Source organism: Heteronotia binoei, chromosome 8 (genome assembly GCF_032191835.1).
Source record: "Heteronotia binoei isolate CCM8104 ecotype False Entrance Well chromosome 8, APGP_CSIRO_Hbin_v1, whole genome shotgun sequence".
In the NCBI taxonomy this organism is placed as follows: domain Eukaryota; kingdom Metazoa; phylum Chordata; class Lepidosauria; order Squamata; family Gekkonidae; genus Heteronotia; species Heteronotia binoei.
Window position 1 is genome coordinate 29,219,241 of NC_083230.1, and position 19,464 is coordinate 29,238,704.

Consider the following 19,464-nt stretch of genomic DNA (forward strand, 5'->3'; position numbering starts at 1 on the left):
GAGCGTGGTGAGCCACCCCGTCTCGGAGCGGGCTGCGCCGCTGCCGCCTCTTCTCCGCTCACCGTGGCTGCTCCTCTTTACCTGTGCAGAGACCCTAGCATGGTTTTTTTAAAAAAAATAAATAAATAAAATCCAATGACATTTAAGTGCAGAAAGGGGAACTGTGTTTCTGCAGAAATCAGCAGGAAATTCAATGCAAATTTTAATTATGTTAGGAAAAATCTTCAGAGGAATCTGATGATGATAAAGGAGATGGAAATGAGGAAGACAGAAAAGTTTCTGTTTTGGATAGAAATGTGATTTACTATAGCAATTCACAGAATCAGAATTGCTTACAAGATGGCAGCTTTAAAAAAGGTAAGTAAAAGTTAAACCTAGTGTTTTAATACAAGATTTAATTTTCTCAGTCTGTGGCAGAAAGAGTTTTAATACCAGTGGAAATTGCTGTCTTTGCTTGTTTTTTCCCTTCATTAATTAACGTTTTGAAATGCTTCATTGTTCCAAGTATTCTCAGGTCATCAGAAAACTACATTGTGTGAAAAATGTGATTATGATTTATTACTGGCAAAATTTGTTACATATTTCTGTTGCATGATTGGTTCATCAAGAAAGGAAAACTCCTTAGACTTTCTGACTGAGTAAAAGTATTCCTTTAAAACTGAACTTCAGTATTGTTTGTTCCACCTTCCAGGTGCTACAGAAACTCAGAGTTAATTTTCCAAGTTAATAAATTACATATGTAGTAGGGCAGGTGTTTTGATGAAAGAGAGCTGTTTATGTCATCAGCAAGGGCACTCCTGTTTCTGCTGATCAAACCGGAAAACATGATTTAAATATCCTTCCCAGTTTCTACATAGGAGTCAGATAGGGATTCGAAAATCCTGGCTAAGTGTACAGTTGTATACTCAAGATAAAATTTGTTCTTCCATTAACTTCCAACCATGCTTAAATAACATGATCAAAAACCGAATGAATGAAGGTTTTATTTGAAACTTTACAATTATTGTTGGGTTAGCTATAACTTCCCCTTTGCCTGAAGTACAGGTTAATTATGCAAGGGGGCAGGGATCTGCCATCTTTGTGGATTTTAACTTTCCAATGTATCCCCCTGCTTCAGAAAACATACTGTAATTTTCACATCTGTTTTAAATCAGTCACTTCAAAATATGAGATACATTGTGGATTCATCCGTATTTGTCTTTGTATTCCTAACTCACGAGGATTTTTTACAAAAACATAAAACTAGCGTTAAAGACATTTTATACACTAAATAATGAATGGGGAAATTGCTGTACAGTTATCACACAGTCTTAATTCTCCTCCCTTTCTTTCTCAGGAAAATTGCATGATACTCAGGTAAATATCATTCTGAAATTCACAACAGAAAATATACTGGCACAATTAATCATTGCTCATGTAATTTTTTAAAAATATTTTTCTTTACAATCAAAGATCAAGAAAGCAAATTTGGACCCCGATGTTTCCCTCTCTCATTTTTTGCAGGAACCTGATGGAACAGAGAACACAAAAATGGAAAAATCAAGTAATATTTGCTATAATTGTTTGAGGGGGAAGGTCTGGTATAATATTTTCAGCTGACCCATTACTTCTTTTTCTTTTTCTTTTTTCAGAGTTAATGGAAGAACTTGGTTTAGATGAGGCAGATGTTAATGAAGGTTCATGGACATTTTTATTTATATTTTTGTGTCATGTGTAAAAAATTAAAAAATATATAAACAAATATTTTATACAGCACTTTTGAGGGAATCATAGAAGTCCAGACATATTTTACCATAATTTACCAAAACAGAAACAAGTCCCATTTTTCAAATAGCCTGACATTTACATACATTATTTTTCTAATCTATAGAAAATATTTTTTCACTTAATTGGGAAATGATCTAAGTGAATGTTTTAAGGGGCACTTCTACAGAGATGAGAATTTCAGTTAGAGGTGTGTTTGCCTTCATCTTGGGTTGCCAGAACCAATGAGTACAGTTCAGATTAAAGCCAAGGAATCTTTCATTCCCTTCCTTTCATCATCTTCATCCTTCTCCATGTCACCCCACTTACTTGCTGCTGGTGTTGAGCAGACACCCCCCTTCCATCCTTCCTGTCAGCCAGCAGCATCAGAAGTGTTCCAGGGCACAAGGGAGAGTATAATTCACCTGTACTGCCACCTATCAGATAGTGCTGGGGGATTGTGAGGGGGAATGTTCTTGCTGCACCACTACAACAGGTAAGTGGGGATGAGGCTGAGAAAGAAAGCGTGAGGAAGGGCTTCTCTGAGTCACATACAATCTGTTTGCTATAGAAGAATTTGGAGCAGTAATTGTTAGCTTTCTATTAAAGGAGAACATTACAAATTTCATATTTCAGCATTTAAAAATATGGACTTGGCCAGCATCTCTAACTTCTTTGTATAGAAAATATTCCCTTAAAAGTGGATTTTGCAATTCATTCTCCATTCAACGGAGAAAGTTATCGTCTTCTAGGTTATGCCTCCTTGCTCCAAGGCAGGGTTCTGATAAACTGTTAAGAGGATTGGCAGGAGGTGTTTACAGTTTTGATTTAAAGCAAATATCCCAACTCTTTCAGATGAGTCCGACTGGGATTCGACCAGCATTTCTCTTCAGAGTGTTCCCTGTGCTAACCCTTTGTATCACCTTGTGCTGGAAGGTAATGGCAGAAATGATGCGGCAACCGAAAAATCAGAGCTTATTCCTGTGGGAGTTGAATTGCCTGATGCTCAAACCGTAATTCCTTTAAAAGGTAGATCCGCTTCTATGCTAAAAGCAAACAAAATATTGTGCAATACGTGCCTCCTACTCCTGCTCCCTTGTTCTAAATTACTGCAGTTCATTTTAATGGAATCAAAGTGGAATTCAAATGGTGGCTTTCAGGGTCTGAAAGTAGGTAACTGCTTATTAAACTGTTTTACTGAAGGGGGCTGGGGAGCATGCTCCTCTTTAATTCTCTCTCCTCCCCACTTTATCTGAAGAAGATGATGATGATATTGGATTTATATCCCACCCTAGACTCTGAACAGAGTCTCAGAGCAGTCACAATCGCCTTTACCTTCCCCCCCCCCCCACAACAGACATCCTGTGAGGTAGGTGAGGCTGAGAGAGCTCTTACAACAGCTGCCCTTTCAAGGACAACTCCTACAAGAGCTATGGATGACAGCTGCAAGTGGAGGAGTGGGGAATCAAACTCGGTTCTCCCAGATAAGAGTCCGCACACTTAACCATTACACTAAACTGGCTTTGAATACTATTAGACATATTCTGACATGAATTTGTACATTTTAGAAGAAGCCAGAATTTGTTCCTATTCTGTTCCTTCATATGAACTTTTTTTTGACAGCTGATTCTGTAATTGGCTTGGTAAACATACCATCACCAGAGCAGAGAGCAGAAAATGCTCTACTTCAGGGTTTCCCAAACTCCCCCCACCCCCGTAGCCTGATTATTTTTACACTTCTCCTTCATGGCCCACTAAAATTTTGGGGTGGAGCCAGGAAACTTTGGGGGTGGAGCTTTTTCTTAGGGAAAAAGAAATGATGTACAAACAAACCTAAAACTCTTGCAATATTTTGTTTAGGGAAGGTAGGAGAATAGTGGTATTTTGCAATTCAATTTTAAAACTAAAACATCAAATAACCGGGCCACAAGGACCACACAGCAGAAAACTAAAAATATAAAATGCTTTCATCTTGGGAAAACATGAAATGACAGCCTGGGAAAACATGGCTGGGCATTTCAAGCTTCTTCGCCCCCCCCCCCACCTCCAGGTCTACTCAGATTAGCAATGGCAAGGAAGGAGGGAGGGGAAAAGACTGACTGACAGAGAGAAAGAGAGAGGAAGGAGAGTGGGAAATAAAGCAAATAGAGTAAAAGAAAGACTGATAGATAGAATGAATGAAAGGGGGCAGGAGAAGAGAGTTGGAAACAAATAGAGAAAAAAAGAAAGAGAAAGGAAATAGGAAGGAAGGAAAAGGGAGGGAAGGAGTGGAAGAAGGCAGGAACAAAAGGAAGAAAGAAAGAAAAGAAAAGGGATGGGAGCAACTCACCTTTTAAACTTCTGACCCTCGCCGCGCAGCTGACTCTCACGGCACAAGCAGGACTGGGTCCCCCTGACCTCAGCTGGCTAGGGGGAAGTCAGGTTTAGTTCCCCCCGTGCCTCCTCCTCCCTCCTGACCGATCACTTGTTCGGCAGGGAAAACGGCGCAAGCTCTCACTCAGCACGGGGACAGGCCGGCGGCAGGTCGAATGAACGGTGTCCAAATAGGACGCCACTACTGCTCCCTCCCAGCAGCGGCACCCTTTTTGGACGCCATTCGTTCGACCTACCTCTGGCCTGTCCCCGCGCTGAGAGCTGGCACCGTTGTCCCTGCTGATCAAGTGATCAGCCGGGAGGGAGGAGGAGGGAGGGAGAACTGCCTTAACCAGCCTGAAATTGACCTGAGGTAGGGAAGGGAGGGGGGAGGAGGCAGGGGGGAGGTGTGGGGGGGACAACAGGCCACCGGGGGTCCTGCGACCTGGCATTGAGGCCTCTATGGCCCAGCACCAGATCGGGACCTTGCTGTTGGGAAACGCTGCTCTACTTGATGGTTCAGTTCCATGGTAGTAGGAAGAAGGAGTTGAGTAGACTTGGACCTTGGTTAGTTTCCACCCTGAAATATTTTCAAGGTGCTGTACCAGAATCCCACAGTGCATCCTTAATTCATTTTCACTTCGTAGGGAAAAAAGTAAATGTAAGTAAGACAGCCCGCCTCGCTGTCCGACTTGATCGCTTCTATAAGCAGCGTATGGCGACCCTAGCCCCTCTTCAGCCTCAGTTCTTCCTTTAAAATTTTACCTCACGACTATTGGAATCAAGGGGTGGGTATAATATGGATTTCTCAATACTAGTCTCTTTGGGGGTTTTGTTTTGCTTTCAGATGGATATAGAATTCAATAGGTAGGGGACCACAGCAGCTTTGATGGGTTTCCCAATATACAGGCACCAGAGAACTTTAAAGTAAATCGCAGATATTTATTTATTCAACTGGGGAATGGGAAATATTTACATGGGCTATATTGTATCTCAAGCAGTTAACTCAGTCGTTCAGGCTTTAGAATATCAATCTCAATTAGGTCTCTCAGGTTTCATAGCTCATATAGATTTCACTCTCCAACACTATTCTAGGTTGGCCTCTTTGGTGTAATGTGCCAAGTCTCTTAAGTCGACTGGTGTCTCTTCTCCCAGCCCTTCAGACTTCTAGACCCACATCTTCCCCTCAACCACCTCTTTAGCTCTTAAGAGAAGTGTATCTGTGTCTGTGACCTCTCAGGTCTTTTACTGTGACTCTCCTTTTGTCACACACAGCCCCTTGGCTGTCTATATAGAGCTAGCAGTGAGCCTTGCTTCTCTCGAAGACTCTCCACAGCTCCTGTCTCAGCTCCTTCTAAGACCAACAGCTCTCTTCAGCAGTCTCCCTCAGACTCTTTTAGTCACTGACTGCTCTCAGCCGTTAGCTGTCAATCACTTCTGAGAGTTCTGAGCACTCTGGCCCCCACCCTCAGGTTATCTGACTCAGGCTCTGTGTGTCCTTAGTTTTCTTGTTGACCCATTCATTACTGTCACAGTAAGCCACATGACATTGTGTGTTTTGAGCTGCAATGTAATTCTGAGCTCAGAAATTACTCCAGATGAACCTATTTTAACAGGAAGAAGTCCAGAGTTCCAAATTCAGAAACTTTAATTGCGCATAATTACTTGAAATTCCAGAGTTTTCTACTCTCATTCTCCATTCTAGTGGGGAATGCAGTCAAGTTTAAGAAGCCTTGGCTTAGATGTAACATGTAGCTGAATTAGATGGGTCCTGAAATAATAACATGTTGTGTAGCATACCAAGCTGCAGGTAGGACTCACATGGTAAATGTTTTCTGAGTAAGCCAGCAACTTCCACCACCATCAGAAACACACACACACACACACACACACACTGACAATAAGAAAATAGCACATAGGAAGCAGTTTGGTGCCTTTCATACTGACTCCTTTATTTACTGGCATATCACTTTCAGAAAGAGGAGATAGTTAAAAACTGACATTCTCTACCTGCAGCCTGAAATGGAACAGTTCATTCTGCAGTATGTGTAGATGATGTCTTGCAAGAAAGATCCTGTGCTAGTTTAAGGCCAGATTGGGTTACTCTTTGCTTTAGAAAATGGCTTTTGTAGAGACGAATACTAGCAGAATCACCCAGGAATAATTCTAAAACCCTGAATAATACAAAAACAGTTAATTAGATGCTGCTTTTATTTTTATAAGTTTGTCATTCTCCTTGCCATTGTAAGTATATATCAAATATGTTCGTGTGTGAACAGGTGAATGTTTTTTAATGCTCCTATATGCCAGTCACAAATGCTTAAATGTGTCTGTATTTATGATCCAGAGACCAAGTACTGGAACCAACCTATTTATTAATTACTGTTTCCTAGTCTTGTGCAATATGGCTTTACTCTGATGTCATTGGGTTTAATAAATTTTAATACATCAGTCTGACATCTAAACTAATTAGTGAAGTGTTTTGACAGTGTCTGTGCCAACATGGAGTTACGTTGTTTTCAGAGTACGAAACAGTGTACAAATTGTAACGGTCATGAATATATCTTCAACTGTTGTATTTGCAGGTGAGCAGTGTAATGAGCAGCAAGACATCAAAGAAATTGAAAATGATGAGAACAAGGTCAGTAGATGAAGAGGTTAATTTGAATATTTCTCCTTTAGACAGACGGCTTAAGCATATAGACAGAAAGGCAAAGCCGTTAGATAACCCAAACACCCTGTAGTTTTCAGAAACGCATACAGATGAATGAATAAGCTTTTATCACTCTTGTTATACTCCGTACAGAAGGCTTAAAATATATGGATAGAAAAGCAAAACAGTTAGATAAACTTAGAATCAAGAAAACAATTAAGAATTGAGAAAACAATAGAGTTAAGAAAACTTAAAATTAAGAAAACAATTACACAGTTAGAATTCAGTCAGGCATAAAGCATAGTTCTACAGTAAAGCAGAGAGCATAATGAAAACTCATAAGTCCCAACAGGGACTTCACCTTATTGGTCTACATTTTCCCATTTAAAATCTAAGTCCCCGGTCTCTAGCAGAGTTATGCTCTATATTCTAAGTTAGAGCATGTTTGGCTATGTTTGAGATCTCAAACAGAAATCAACAAGGATTGTTAATTTCTGGGCTAGACTGACAAAGAGGTCCTTGCCTCTCATACAGTCATCCCCTTCCGCTCAAAAGTGCAGGGCTTATAAAGGGCTTCAACCCACCTCTTTATCAGACCTATTGGGTCACAGCTTCCTCTTGATGCAAACAATTTCACAGCTAAATATAAACAGATTGTCCTCAGTTTACTTTCACCTTTAACCCACTTTGTAGCAGGCTTCCTCCATCTTGCTTCCTGCCATACCAAATAAGGACCAAACCAAATATGGTCTTCCTGTCCTCAAAAGACTCTCAACTTCACCCTAGTTTTTTTTTCTATTCTGCTGCCCTGTTAGCCATATGAAAGCATGATAGTGCTGAATAGCTTAGAACTGAAGAGCTCTTATTGCCCATTTCATAAGAGCATGGCTACTTTCAGAAAGAGTTCTTGAAGCCAATTTCATAAAGACTATATTTAAGATCATAAAGAGGGTGAACTTAAAATAAATTCTGCCACAAGTGGCAGCACCAGAAATGTGGAATGCTCTCCTGGAGGCCATAAGGGCCCTGCAGGACCTTTCTCAATTCCGCAGGGCCTGTAAAACTTAATTATTTCAACAGGCCTTTAACACCTAACTGGGGAAGGACTGCCATCCTACACTGCTGAGGAACTACAATCACTATAGGATCACTGTCAGAGGAAAGTAAGATCCTGCCTGTTTCAAAGTTAACAGCACCGCATCTGTTTCAAATGGTATTTTACTGTAGCGCTACTGCCCCCTCAATAATTTTACCCAAGAAGGGTGAATTTGAGACCAGCCAGTAATGTGCCAATTCGGCTGGGTCTAATGTAGATTTTTTCAAGAGAGGGCGGACCACTGCCTCTTTAGGAGGCATTGGAAAAAGCCCTTTGGAGAGGGATCTATTTACAATATTCCGTATAGGATATCGAAGCTCCCCCTGGCAAGCTTTAATCAGCCAGGAAGAGCAAGGGTCCAGATCACATGTCATTGGGCACCCAGTGGAGAGGATTCTGTCAACTTCCCTCAGGCTGAGTGTTTTAAAACAATCCAAAGCTGGTCCGGAAGACAGGCACGGGGCCTCAAGTTCACATACTGTTTCAAGTGTGACTGGGAGGTCGTGACGGAGTGATGAGATCTTATCTACAAAAAAGTTCGCAAAAGCTTCACAGCCAATATCCAATTCCCTAAGATTTGGCCTGCCTTGTGACAGTACTGTAAGAGTCCAAATTGTGCTAAACAATTGTGCCGGGTGCGAAGTTGCAGATGCAATCTTGGCCGCAAAGTACTTTTTTTGTGACTTTTACTGCCACCTCATAGGACCTCATAAACTCTCTATAAGATGTTCTAGTCGCTTCATCTCAAGTGCGCCACCACTTCCTTTCTAGCCGTCTGAGCCCTCGTTTCATCAGCCGCAGTTCCAGGCTATACCACAGTGCTAGCTTAGAACGAGGGTGCAGAGGACACCGAGGTGCGATCTCCTCAATGGCACTAGAGAGCTGGCTATGCCAAGACTCCATTAGGTCATCTAGAGAATCGCCAGGGATCCCATAGAGCCATTTTAATTTGTTAGCCACCTTGGTGACCACATAAAGGCAGAAAGTTGGGGTAGAAATCATATTAATTAAATAAATAGACTGTGAAGCCAAAATACCTCTAGAAAGGACCTTCTCCCTGCCTTTTACCATCAGAAACCAAGGTCTGAAGGCTGGCAGTATCGTAGTGGTTCCCTAGATCCTCCCAAAATGGCCACTGAGATCTCAAAGGGCATTCATTTCTTAAAAGTACAGGCACTGCTTCTATTATTTGTGGGGGGATTAAGTCCCCTCAATGTATTAAGATTCCAGATTTTTCTGTAAACTTGAGACTTTTCTCAGGTTTGTAGAAAGATCTTTTCATGCCTCCAGTCTCAGGATTTAAGTAGCCACAGATGGGGCCATGTTGAGAATTGGATACATTGATTGTAAAACTCCAGTGGCCATCAGAATAGTTTTACTACTTTGCCTATAGTTATAGGGTTGACTGCCTTGCAGTTTTGTTTTATGTATCACTAACCAAATAAATTTTTTGTCTTGAAAGGATTTATCTATGAGGTATGGATTTTTGCCAAAATCCAGCCCTCCCCCCCCCCAAAAAAGGAAGAAAAAGCTACATTCAATCTGTACAGAAAAGTGACTGTACTCACTTTGCTAAGACAAATACAATATGATTATGTTAAACACCACAAACCCAAGTGCATCAATTATATAAAGGTCGAATTTGAAATGCCCTTGTGCCCATGATGCTCAAACCCATAGCTAAACATATCCTGGACTGTGCTTACTGGCATACCCCCCAGTAAGCTTGTTAAATGAGAACCAAAGTATCATGCATATGAGTTTGTGAAAGCCATTCAATTTTAGGATGTTGTAAAAGCAGATTATGTAGCTCTAATTACTTCAATTAGTATTCATAGCCATCCATTTCTTTTTTTTGAATATGTCTTGGTGTATATTTTATTTATTTATTTATTTATTTATATTAAGATTTATACCCCGCCCTTCTCACCTAGGTGTCTCAGGGCGGCTTACAACACAATAATTAAAACAATTTCAGTTTAAACAATTAAAATACCATTAAACCATAATTTAGTAAAAACAAGATAGAGTAAAAACCGGCGGCCTATAGATACATTTTTCATCCAGGATATTTTGCATTGTCAGTTAATATCATAGGCCTGCCGGAAGAGGACTGTCTTACAGGCCCTGCGGAATTGCCCTAGATCCCGCAGGGCCCGCACCTCTTCCGGCAGTTGGTTCCACCAATAAGGTGCCGTTATTGAGTAGGCCCGATCCCTGGTGGATTTTAGGCGGGCCTCCTTTGGCCCGGGGACTACCAACAGGTTTTGTGAACCTGAACGTAGTACTCTCTGGGGAACGTGTGGGAAGAGACGGTCCCTAAGGTAGGCAGGTCCTAGGCCATATAGGGCTTTAAAGGTCATAACCAACACCTTGTACCGGACTCGGAATATTACTGGCAGCCAGTGCAGACCCTGGAGCCCCGGTCGAATGTGCTCCCATCTTGGGAGCCCTAATAACAGCCGGGCAGCAGCGTTCTGCACCAACTGCAGTTTCCGGGTTCGGCACAGGGGTAGCCCCATGTAGAGGGCATTACAGTAGTCCAGCCTCGAGGTGACCGTAGCATGAATCACTGTTGCCAGGTCGTCACGTTCCAGGAAGGGGGCCAACTGCCTCGCCCGCCTAAGATGAAAAAAGCGGACTTGGCAGTGGCTGCTATCTGAGCCTCCATCGTCAATGAAGGCTCCAACAGCACCCCCAGGCTCTTAACCCTGCCCGACGCTGTTAATGGAGCGCCGTCAAAAACTGGCAGGGGGAGTTCCCTTCCCGGGCCGCAGCGACCTAAGCAAAGGACCTCTGTCTTCGCCGGGTTCAGCTTCAGCCCACTCAGCCTAAGCCACCTAGCCACTGCCTGTAACGCCCGGTCCAGATTTTCTGGGGCGCAGGCGGGCCGGCCGTCCATAAGCAGATAGAGCTGGGTGTCATCAGCATACTGATGGCAACCCAGCCCATACCCTCGGGCCATCTGGGCAAGGGGGCGCATATAGATGTTAAATAACATCTATATATATAACTTAGCTGTAAATATAATGCTAAAATTATTGTCATATGCTTTGTAGAGAGCTGGTGCAGTGTAGTGGTTAGTGTGGTGGACTAGAATCTGGGAGAGCCAGGTTTAAATCTCCACTTTATAATGGAAACTTGCTGGGTGAATTGAGCCTAACCTCAAAGGGTAGGATAGTTCATTGTAGGGATAAATGGCTTTGGGTCTTTGTTGGGGAGAAAAGCAGAGTATAAATTCAAAATAAAGAAATATCTTAACGCAATGTATCCTCGAGTATCTAAAGACATTTAGATTCAGTGTTTTAAAATATGCTCAGAAGATCATTTCTATATAACAGAAGCATTTCTTTTCTATAGGAAACTTTAACAGAAGCATGACTTACGCCTATTTTGTGCTTTGTTTGACTTAGTGCACTTCAGAAAGCCCCAGAAACTCTACTGTTGATTTTTTGCCTAAATCGTCTGCCAAAGACACAGTGCACATTCACAAGGTTACAGAAGAATCATTGGATGGCAAGTAATCATAAGTGCTGGTCTGTTTGCTTTTATTTGCTTCTGCATTCCTGGTATGTTAGTCAGTAAAGACTTGGGTTGGATTCCACTGTTCTGTTTAGGAAACGGTGGCATTTTCCTTTGGTGCAAGAGCCTTCAGTTGATGCACTGCGCTCCTGGTGCCAGACTATGCCCTACCTCAAAGGAAATGAATCAGTAGGATCTTTTCTTTAGTGCTTCACATCTGTTGTTTTAAATCAGTGACTTCAGAATATGAGATACATGGTGGATTCATCTGTATTTGTTTTTGTATTTCTAACTCACAAGAGGATTTTTTACAAAAACCTCAGCCGCCCTGAGACACTTCGGTGAGAAGGGCGGGATATAAGTCCAAATATAAATAAATAAATAAATAAAAACATAAAACTAGTGTTAAAGACATTTAGTACACTAAATAATGAATGGGAAAATTGCTGTACATAGTTATTATGCAGTCTACTAATTCTCCTCTCTTTCTTTCTCAGGAAAATTGCATGATACTCAGGTAAATACCATTCTGAAATTCTCTACAGAAAATATACTGGCATAATAAATAATCTAGTAATATAAGAATACTATGCAGCACATTCACATAAATATCAACAATCACAGCTGTATTTTTATAATGGCACTAATAATGAACAATGAAGTTACTATACTATACAAAGCATCACAATATTTCTAAACCACATATCAGAAAATTTCGCAATTACATGAAATACAAAAGTACACCAAGGCTGCACTTGTTGTCATAATAAAAGACTAGCAGTAATCATCACGATACTCATACATAAAAATACAAAAGTCAACAATCACTCCATAATACACACTCACCACCAAAGATTATTGCTAGCCTTTTATTATGACAAGAAGTGCAGCCTCAGTTATTTGACTATTGTAATATGAATGAAGATTTGGGCTGAAGAAGGTCTGACTGCTGAAACCGGTTCTCTTGTCTTGGCTTCTTTTCATGTCATTTAAAGAAGTCTTACCTTGGCTGAAGCAGGTAAGAAACCTGTTGGTTCATATGATGTCAGGTTTCCTGAGAAAGCAGTCCGACCTTCTTCAGTCCAAATCTTCATTTATTCACGTTACAATATTCAAATAATCGATACTTGACATCTAGAAGACTTACATACTTTTGTATTGTGATTATTGATGTTTATGTGAATGTGCTGCACAGTTTTCCAATATTGCTAGTATCTACAAACTGTGGCTCTTAATACAGTTATTCTATAATAAATAATCTGTTATGTACTTAATAAAAAAAATTATTTTCACAGTCAAAGATCAAAAAAGCAAATTTGGACCATGATTTTTCCCTCTCTCATTTTTTGCAGGGACCTGATGGAACAGAGATCACAAAAAAGGAAAAATCAAGTAATGTTTGCTATAATTGCTTGAGGGGAAAGGTCTCGTATAATGTTTTCAGCTGACACATTACATGTTTTTCTTTTTCTTTTTTCAGAGTTAATGGAAGAACTTGGTTTAGATGAGGCAGATGTTAATGAAGGTTCACAGACATTTTTATTTATATTTTTTGTGTCATGTGTAAAAAAACTAAAAATATATAAGCAAATATTTTATACAGCACTTTTGAGGGAATCATAGAAGTCCAGACATATTTTACCATAATTTACCAGAACAGAAAAAAATGTCCCCTTTCAAAAGAAAATAGCCTGACCTTTACATACATTCTTTTTCTAATCAATAGAAAATATAGTTTCACTTAATTGGGAAATTCTCTAAGTAGACCTTTTAAGGCGTACAGTTCTACAGAGATTAGAATTTCAGTTAGAGATTTGTTTACCATCATCTAGGGTTGACAGGTCCTCCCTGGTCACCAGTGGGGGTAGCGAGGGTAGGATGGCAGGTGCAGATCAAAAAACGCCTGAAGATTTGGGATTGGAATCTGTGGAGGATACGGACTTCAGTGGGATACAATGCTATAAAGTCCACCCTCCAAAGCATCCATTTTCTCCAGGCGAACCAATCTCTGTACTATGGAGATGACCTGAAATTCTATGGGATCCCCACCTGAAAGCTAGCATCCCTACCTCCTTTAGTTAGGGATTGGAAAATGATTTGGGATAATGAAGCCATCTGCCAAAATAAAAGTGCAAAGGACCAACGAGTCCACATTTCAGATTAAAGCCAAGGAGTCATTCATTCCCTTCATTATCTTCTTCCTTCTCCTTGTCACCCCACTTAATTGCTGCTGGTGTTGAGCAGACACCCCCCTTCCATCCTTCCTGTCAGCCAGCAGCATCAGAAGTGTTCCAGGGCACAAGGGAGAGTATAATTCACCTGTACTGCCACCTATCAGATAGTGCTGGGGGATTGTGAGGGGGAATGTTCTTGCTGCACCACTACAACAGGTAAGTGGGGATGAGGCTGAGAAAGAAAGCGTGAGGAAGGGCTTCTCTGAGTCACATACAATCTGTTTGCTATAGAAGAATTTGGAGCAGTAATTGTTAGCTTTCTATTAAAGGAGAACATTACAAATTTCATATTTCTACATTTAAAAATATGGACTTGGCCAGCATCTCTAACTTCTTTGTATAGAAAATATTCCCTTAAAAGTGGATTTTGCAATTCATTCTCCATTCAACGGAGAAAGTTATCTTCTTCTAGGTTATGCCTCCTTGCTCCAAGGCAGGGTTTAGATAAACTGTTAAGAGGATTGGCAGGAGGAGTTTACAGTTTTGATTTAAAACAAATATCCCAACTCTTTCAGATGAGTCCGACTGGGATTCGACCAGCATTTCTCTTCAGAGTGTACCCTGTGCTAACCCTTTGTATCACCTTGTGCTGGAAGGTAATGGCAGAAATGATGCGGCAATCGAAAAATCAGAACTTATTCCTGTGGGAGTTGAATTGCCTGATGCTCAAACCGTAATTCCTTTAAAAGGTAATTGGTCACATTTTCATAACAAGATCCGCTTCTACACTAAAAGCAAACAAAATATTGTACAATACGTGTCTCCTACTCCTGCTCCCTTGTTCTAAATTACTGCAGTTCATTTTAATGGAATCACAGTGGAATTCAAATGGTGGCTTTCAGGGTCTGAAAGTAGGTAACTGGGCCAATCAGACTGTCTTACTGAAGGGGGCTGGGGAGCATGCTCCTCTTTAATTCTCTCTCCTCCATCTGAACACTATTAGACATATTCTGACATGAATTCATACATTTTATTAGAAGGCAGAGTTTGTTCCTATTCTGTTCTTTCATATGAGAGATATTTTGTCAGCTGATTCAGCAATTGGCTTGGCAAACATACTGTTACCAGAGCAGAGAGCAGAAAGTGCTTTATTTGGTTGAGCTGCAATGTAATTCTGAGCTCAGAAATTACTCCAGATGAGCCTATTTTAACAGGAAGATGTCCAAAATTCGAAATCCAGAAACTTGAATTGGCCAAAATTACTTGAAATTCCAAAGTTTTCTACTCTCATTCTCCATTCTAGTGGGAAATGAAGTCAAGTTTAAGAAGCTTTGGCCTAGATGTAACATGTGGCTGAATTAGGTGGAAGTGTCCTGAAGTTGTAACATGTTGTGTAGCATATCAAGCAGCAGGTAGGACTTACTTTTTAAATGCTTTCTGCGTAAGTCAACAACAACTACCACCATCACCACCCCCACACACATAAGAAGCAGTTTGGTCTCTTTCGTACTGATTCCCTTATTTTCTGGCATATCGCTTTCAGAAAGAGGAAATCATTAAAAACTGATGTGCAGCCTGAAATGGAACAGTTAATTCTGCAGTATGTGTAGATGATGTCGTGCAAGAAAGATCTTGTGCTAGTTTAAGGCCAGATTGGGTTTCTCTTTGCTTTAGAAAATGGCTTTTGTAGAGACGAATACTAGCAGAATCATCCAGGAATAATTCTAAAACCCTGAAAAATACAAAAACAGTTAACTAGATGCTGCTTTTATTTTTATAAGTTTGTCATTCTCCTTGCCATTGTAAGTATATATCAAATATGTTCGTGTGTGAACAGGTGAATGTTTTTTAATGCTCCTATATGCCAATCACAAATGGTTAAACCTGTCTGTATTTATGATCCAGAGACCAAGTACTAGAACCAACCTATTTATTAATTACTGTTTCCTAGTCTTGTGCAATATGGCTTTACTCTGATGTCATTGGGTTTAATAAATTTTAATACATCAGTCTGACATCTAAACTAATCAGTGAAGTGTTTTGACAGTGTCTGTGCCAACATGGAGTCATGTTGTTTTCAGAGTAAGAAACAGTGTACAAATTATAACGGTCATGAATATATCTTCAACCATTGTATTTGCAGGGGAGCAGTGTAATGAGCAACAAGACATCAAAGAAATTGAAAACGATGAGAACAAGGTCAGTAGATGAAGAGATTAATTTGAATATCGATTTTTGTATCTGTGGCTAAAATCAACAGTAAGCTTTGAAGTGATTTATGTTGAAATATAGGCTTTATGCAGTGGGATGACTTTATTTAAGCCTCTGTTTCCCACTCCTATATTGCTGCTCCTTGTTCTACCTCCTTACTTTTAGCCAAGTTTCTCATCCCTGCCCATTCCCTTTTAAATTTCCAGCACACTTTAAGCAACCATTAGATCCAGGCTTGCTGAGAACAATATTGCCTTCATCTTAGGCCATTTATGTTATATTGCTAACTATGAGAAACACTGATAACTGTATGTGCAAACATAAAATGTATTATAGCTATGCTTGATATTTAGTATACAGCCACAAGGCAAAAAGTTGGATTGTTTTATTTGAATGGGAACTTCCTTAATTATTTCTTTGTGTTTTCCACATAGTTTTAATCAATTATTTTCTTCATTCCCATCAGAATATAAAATATTAAACATAGATATTACTATAAATATTACTGATTTTTTAAACCCTCTCCCAGAATGCTAGGGGAAAGACCAAGCACCTGGAAAGTCTAGCTGTACACACATGTTGTGCTTAAAAGACCCTTCCAGTAAGTCATGCTTGTTGAAATATTCCTGTGGTTTCACATCTTGCCATTACCACAGCAAGCAGTCTGATGTTCTTCTGCCCTCCAAGATGCTGACAAGGGTCTTAGCACACTCTTAGGATGAACTCACCCAAACATATTCTTTCCTGTGTTGGTAACAGCCATGATCCCTTGAAAAGCTGCATTCTCAATGTTGATGCTATCAGATTACACAAACATTATATGATCCACCATCAAAGTATCATTTGAAGATGGAAAATCATTTAGAGATTTTGATTTACTAGTCAATTAATAAGACTTGCTGCTTTAAATAAGCAAGCAGTGATGTACTGTCACCTTCCAGCTTCAAATGATTTTGGGAAAAAACTGTCTAAAAGATGGTTTTACACATATTTTGCATTACAAGTGTGTACAAATTATGTGAGGAGAACATTGATTTCTTAATTTTAATGATACTGTGGTACATCTAAATGTTTACATGCATGGTAGCATCCAAGACAGCTGTATATTATTTGTGTGGGGGGAATGGTCCACAAGTTCCCTAGGCTTTCCACTCAAGCTTCCATCTTTTGTGCCATGCACCACAATGTTACAAAGTCTCTAGTGCTCTCAGGAGTGGCCTTTTGTGATGCTGATGGTGCAGCAAGGAAGTTAAGCCGGAAAGCTCCGTGCTGTGAGCAAAGCTCTTCTTACAGTTTTTGGATTCAGCTTAAGGGTGTGGAAGAAATTATGTTAAAATCATGAATGTTGTTATTTAAAATAGTCACCAAGATGTCTGTATGATATCCATAGCATAATTTTGTATGTATAGTTCTTATTTTCTTTTCTATCCATACCCGGCTTGCATAAGGATAAAAATGTAGTAGATGCACTCCTCTGTATAGAAAAAACATCACTTGAAAATCAGACCGACAAGGCAGAGGTTTCATTTGCTTGTGAGAAAAAGGAAACTGAAGCAGCAATGTATGTTGAAGAATCTGATGGTGATTTCAGTCAGTTTGATGCAGCTCTCTGGGAAGAAAGATACGAAAAAATGTGGGTTGCAAATGAAAAAAGGGATATCAAAACCTGTTTTAAGAGCATTACAGCTGAACTCAAGAAGAAGTTTGGTGAAATTGACATGAATGAGGGGGGAAGCAATAGTTACCTGCAAAAAGGACCAGAAGATGGCTTCAGTAGTATGTTGGAGGGCCGACCGGAATTGCTGTCGTTCCCTGTGTCTAAAATTACCATTGACATACAGGACAAGGACAATTCTATAAATTTGAACTCTGTCATTGCAGAAAAAAAATTCAGCACAGAAGATGTAACTTTATATCCCTTAAACTGTAGTTCTCAAAAGCTTTTTCCTAAGCAGTGTGGAAATGGTCAACAAAATGTTCCTCAAAACCAGAGAGCAGAGAATGAGATATTGTCTGAAATAGCAAAAGCAGGTGTAAGTGGACAACGAAGAGACAATACACTTGTACAACTGGAAACAAATACGGGAAAGATTACAGCATGTATCAAAAAGCCTGCCTACACAGACAATGCAAAAAGGCTTTTTGATATAACAAAAAGTGCAGTTCAGAAAAGGCTGCACCCATTTTACAGTGGTGTTTCCAGACACATTGCAGTCAGCAGTTATAAAGATGTTGAGAGTGAGATTGGAAAGAATGTGAAAAACTCTGAACAAACCTGCCGCCAAATATCAAAAGAACTGGATAAAGAACTAGAACGTGATGTTGTGAGATTTAAGAATGAGGTGGGAATGCTGCTGACAGTGTTCCTGGCTTTGGAGAAAGAAAAGGCTCAACTACAGAAAGAGGTAGAGGAATATCTGCTAGTTTTCATTCTCTGGTCTCTCTCACACTTCTGCCATCCTGTTCATTTAACCTCTTTAGTATTATTGGAACTCCTTTCCTCTGGGCTTTGTGCAATGCTTCTAAAATGGGTAAGAAATTAAGAGGGATTATATATATTTATTCTATGTTTAGAATGTGATTTAAGAAAGTTTAATTCAAAATATCAACAAATATAATTTTAACATTTAAAAAAAACCCCATGCGATTCAGGTTTCAGAAGTTGCAACTTTATGACAGATGAACTACTCCCATTTTATGGTGGTGAAAAGTGCTGTCCAGTTGCAGCTGATTTAAGAACATAAGAGAAGCCATGTTAGATCAGGCCAATGGCCCATCCAGTCCAACACTCTGTGTCACACAGTGGCCCAAAAAAATTATATATATATATATATATATATATATATATATATATATATATATATATATATATATATATATATATATATATATATATATATAATATATATACACACACACACACACACACACACACACTGTGGCTAATAGCCACTGATGGACCTCTGCTTCATATTTTTATCTAACCCCTTCTTGAAGGTGGCTATGCTTGTGGCCGCCACCACCTCCTGTGGTAGTGAATTCCACATGTTAATCACCCTTTGGGTGAAGAAGTACTTCCTTTTATCCGTTCTAACCCAACTGCTCAGCAATTTCATCGAATGCCCACGAGTTCTTGTATTGTGAGAAAGGGAGAAAAGTACTTCTTTCTCTACTTTCTTCATTATCTTGTAAACCTCTATCATGTCACCCCGCAGTCAACGTTTCTCCCATTTATGGGAGACGTTTATGGCAACCCTATAGAGTTTTCAGACAAAGACATTCAGAAGTGGTTTCCCATTGTCTGGTTCTGCACTGCAACTTTGGACTTCGTGGTGGTTTCCCATCCAAATACTAACTAGGACCTACCCTACTTAGCTTCTGAGATCTAAGGAAATCAGGCTAGCTTGGGCCATCCAGGTCAGGACACACCCACTGTTTCTGAATCTGTTCCAAAATGTAAAAGTGGCTTTTGAACAGGATGAAGATGGGTAGCTGTGTTAGTTCGTCTGTAGCAGTAGAAAAGAGTAAGAGTCTAGTAACATCTTAAAGACTAACAACATTTGTGGTAGGGTATTAGCTTTCAGGGGTCACAGCTCACCTCTTCAGATTGTCCGACCCAGAGTCAAGGAGAAGACAGTTGAAGTTCAAGATCTTTATTCCAGCTTCATGGGCATACACACACGTTGTCGGAACTGACCTCTCTGTCAGTTCCC

At 40.0% G+C, this 19,464-nt stretch overlaps 1 protein-coding gene across 1 annotated transcript in view; it reads left to right on the plus strand.

The window, feature by feature from the left end:
• The window catches only part of ANKRD26 (ankyrin repeat domain containing 26), a 121,742-nt gene that overhangs the window by 34,601 nt on the left and 67,677 nt on the right, over positions 1–19,464 (plus strand). The window contains exons 11-15 of the mRNA XM_060244401.1: positions 216–357; positions 1,596–1,676; positions 2,599–2,772; positions 6,681–6,736; positions 17,200–18,156. Of these exons, the coding sequence (XP_060100384.1) occupies positions 216–357; positions 1,596–1,676; positions 2,599–2,772; positions 6,681–6,736; positions 17,200–18,156 (1,410 nt within the window). The remainder of the gene's footprint in view (positions 1–215; positions 358–1,595; positions 1,677–2,598; positions 2,773–6,680; positions 6,737–17,199; positions 18,157–19,464) is intronic.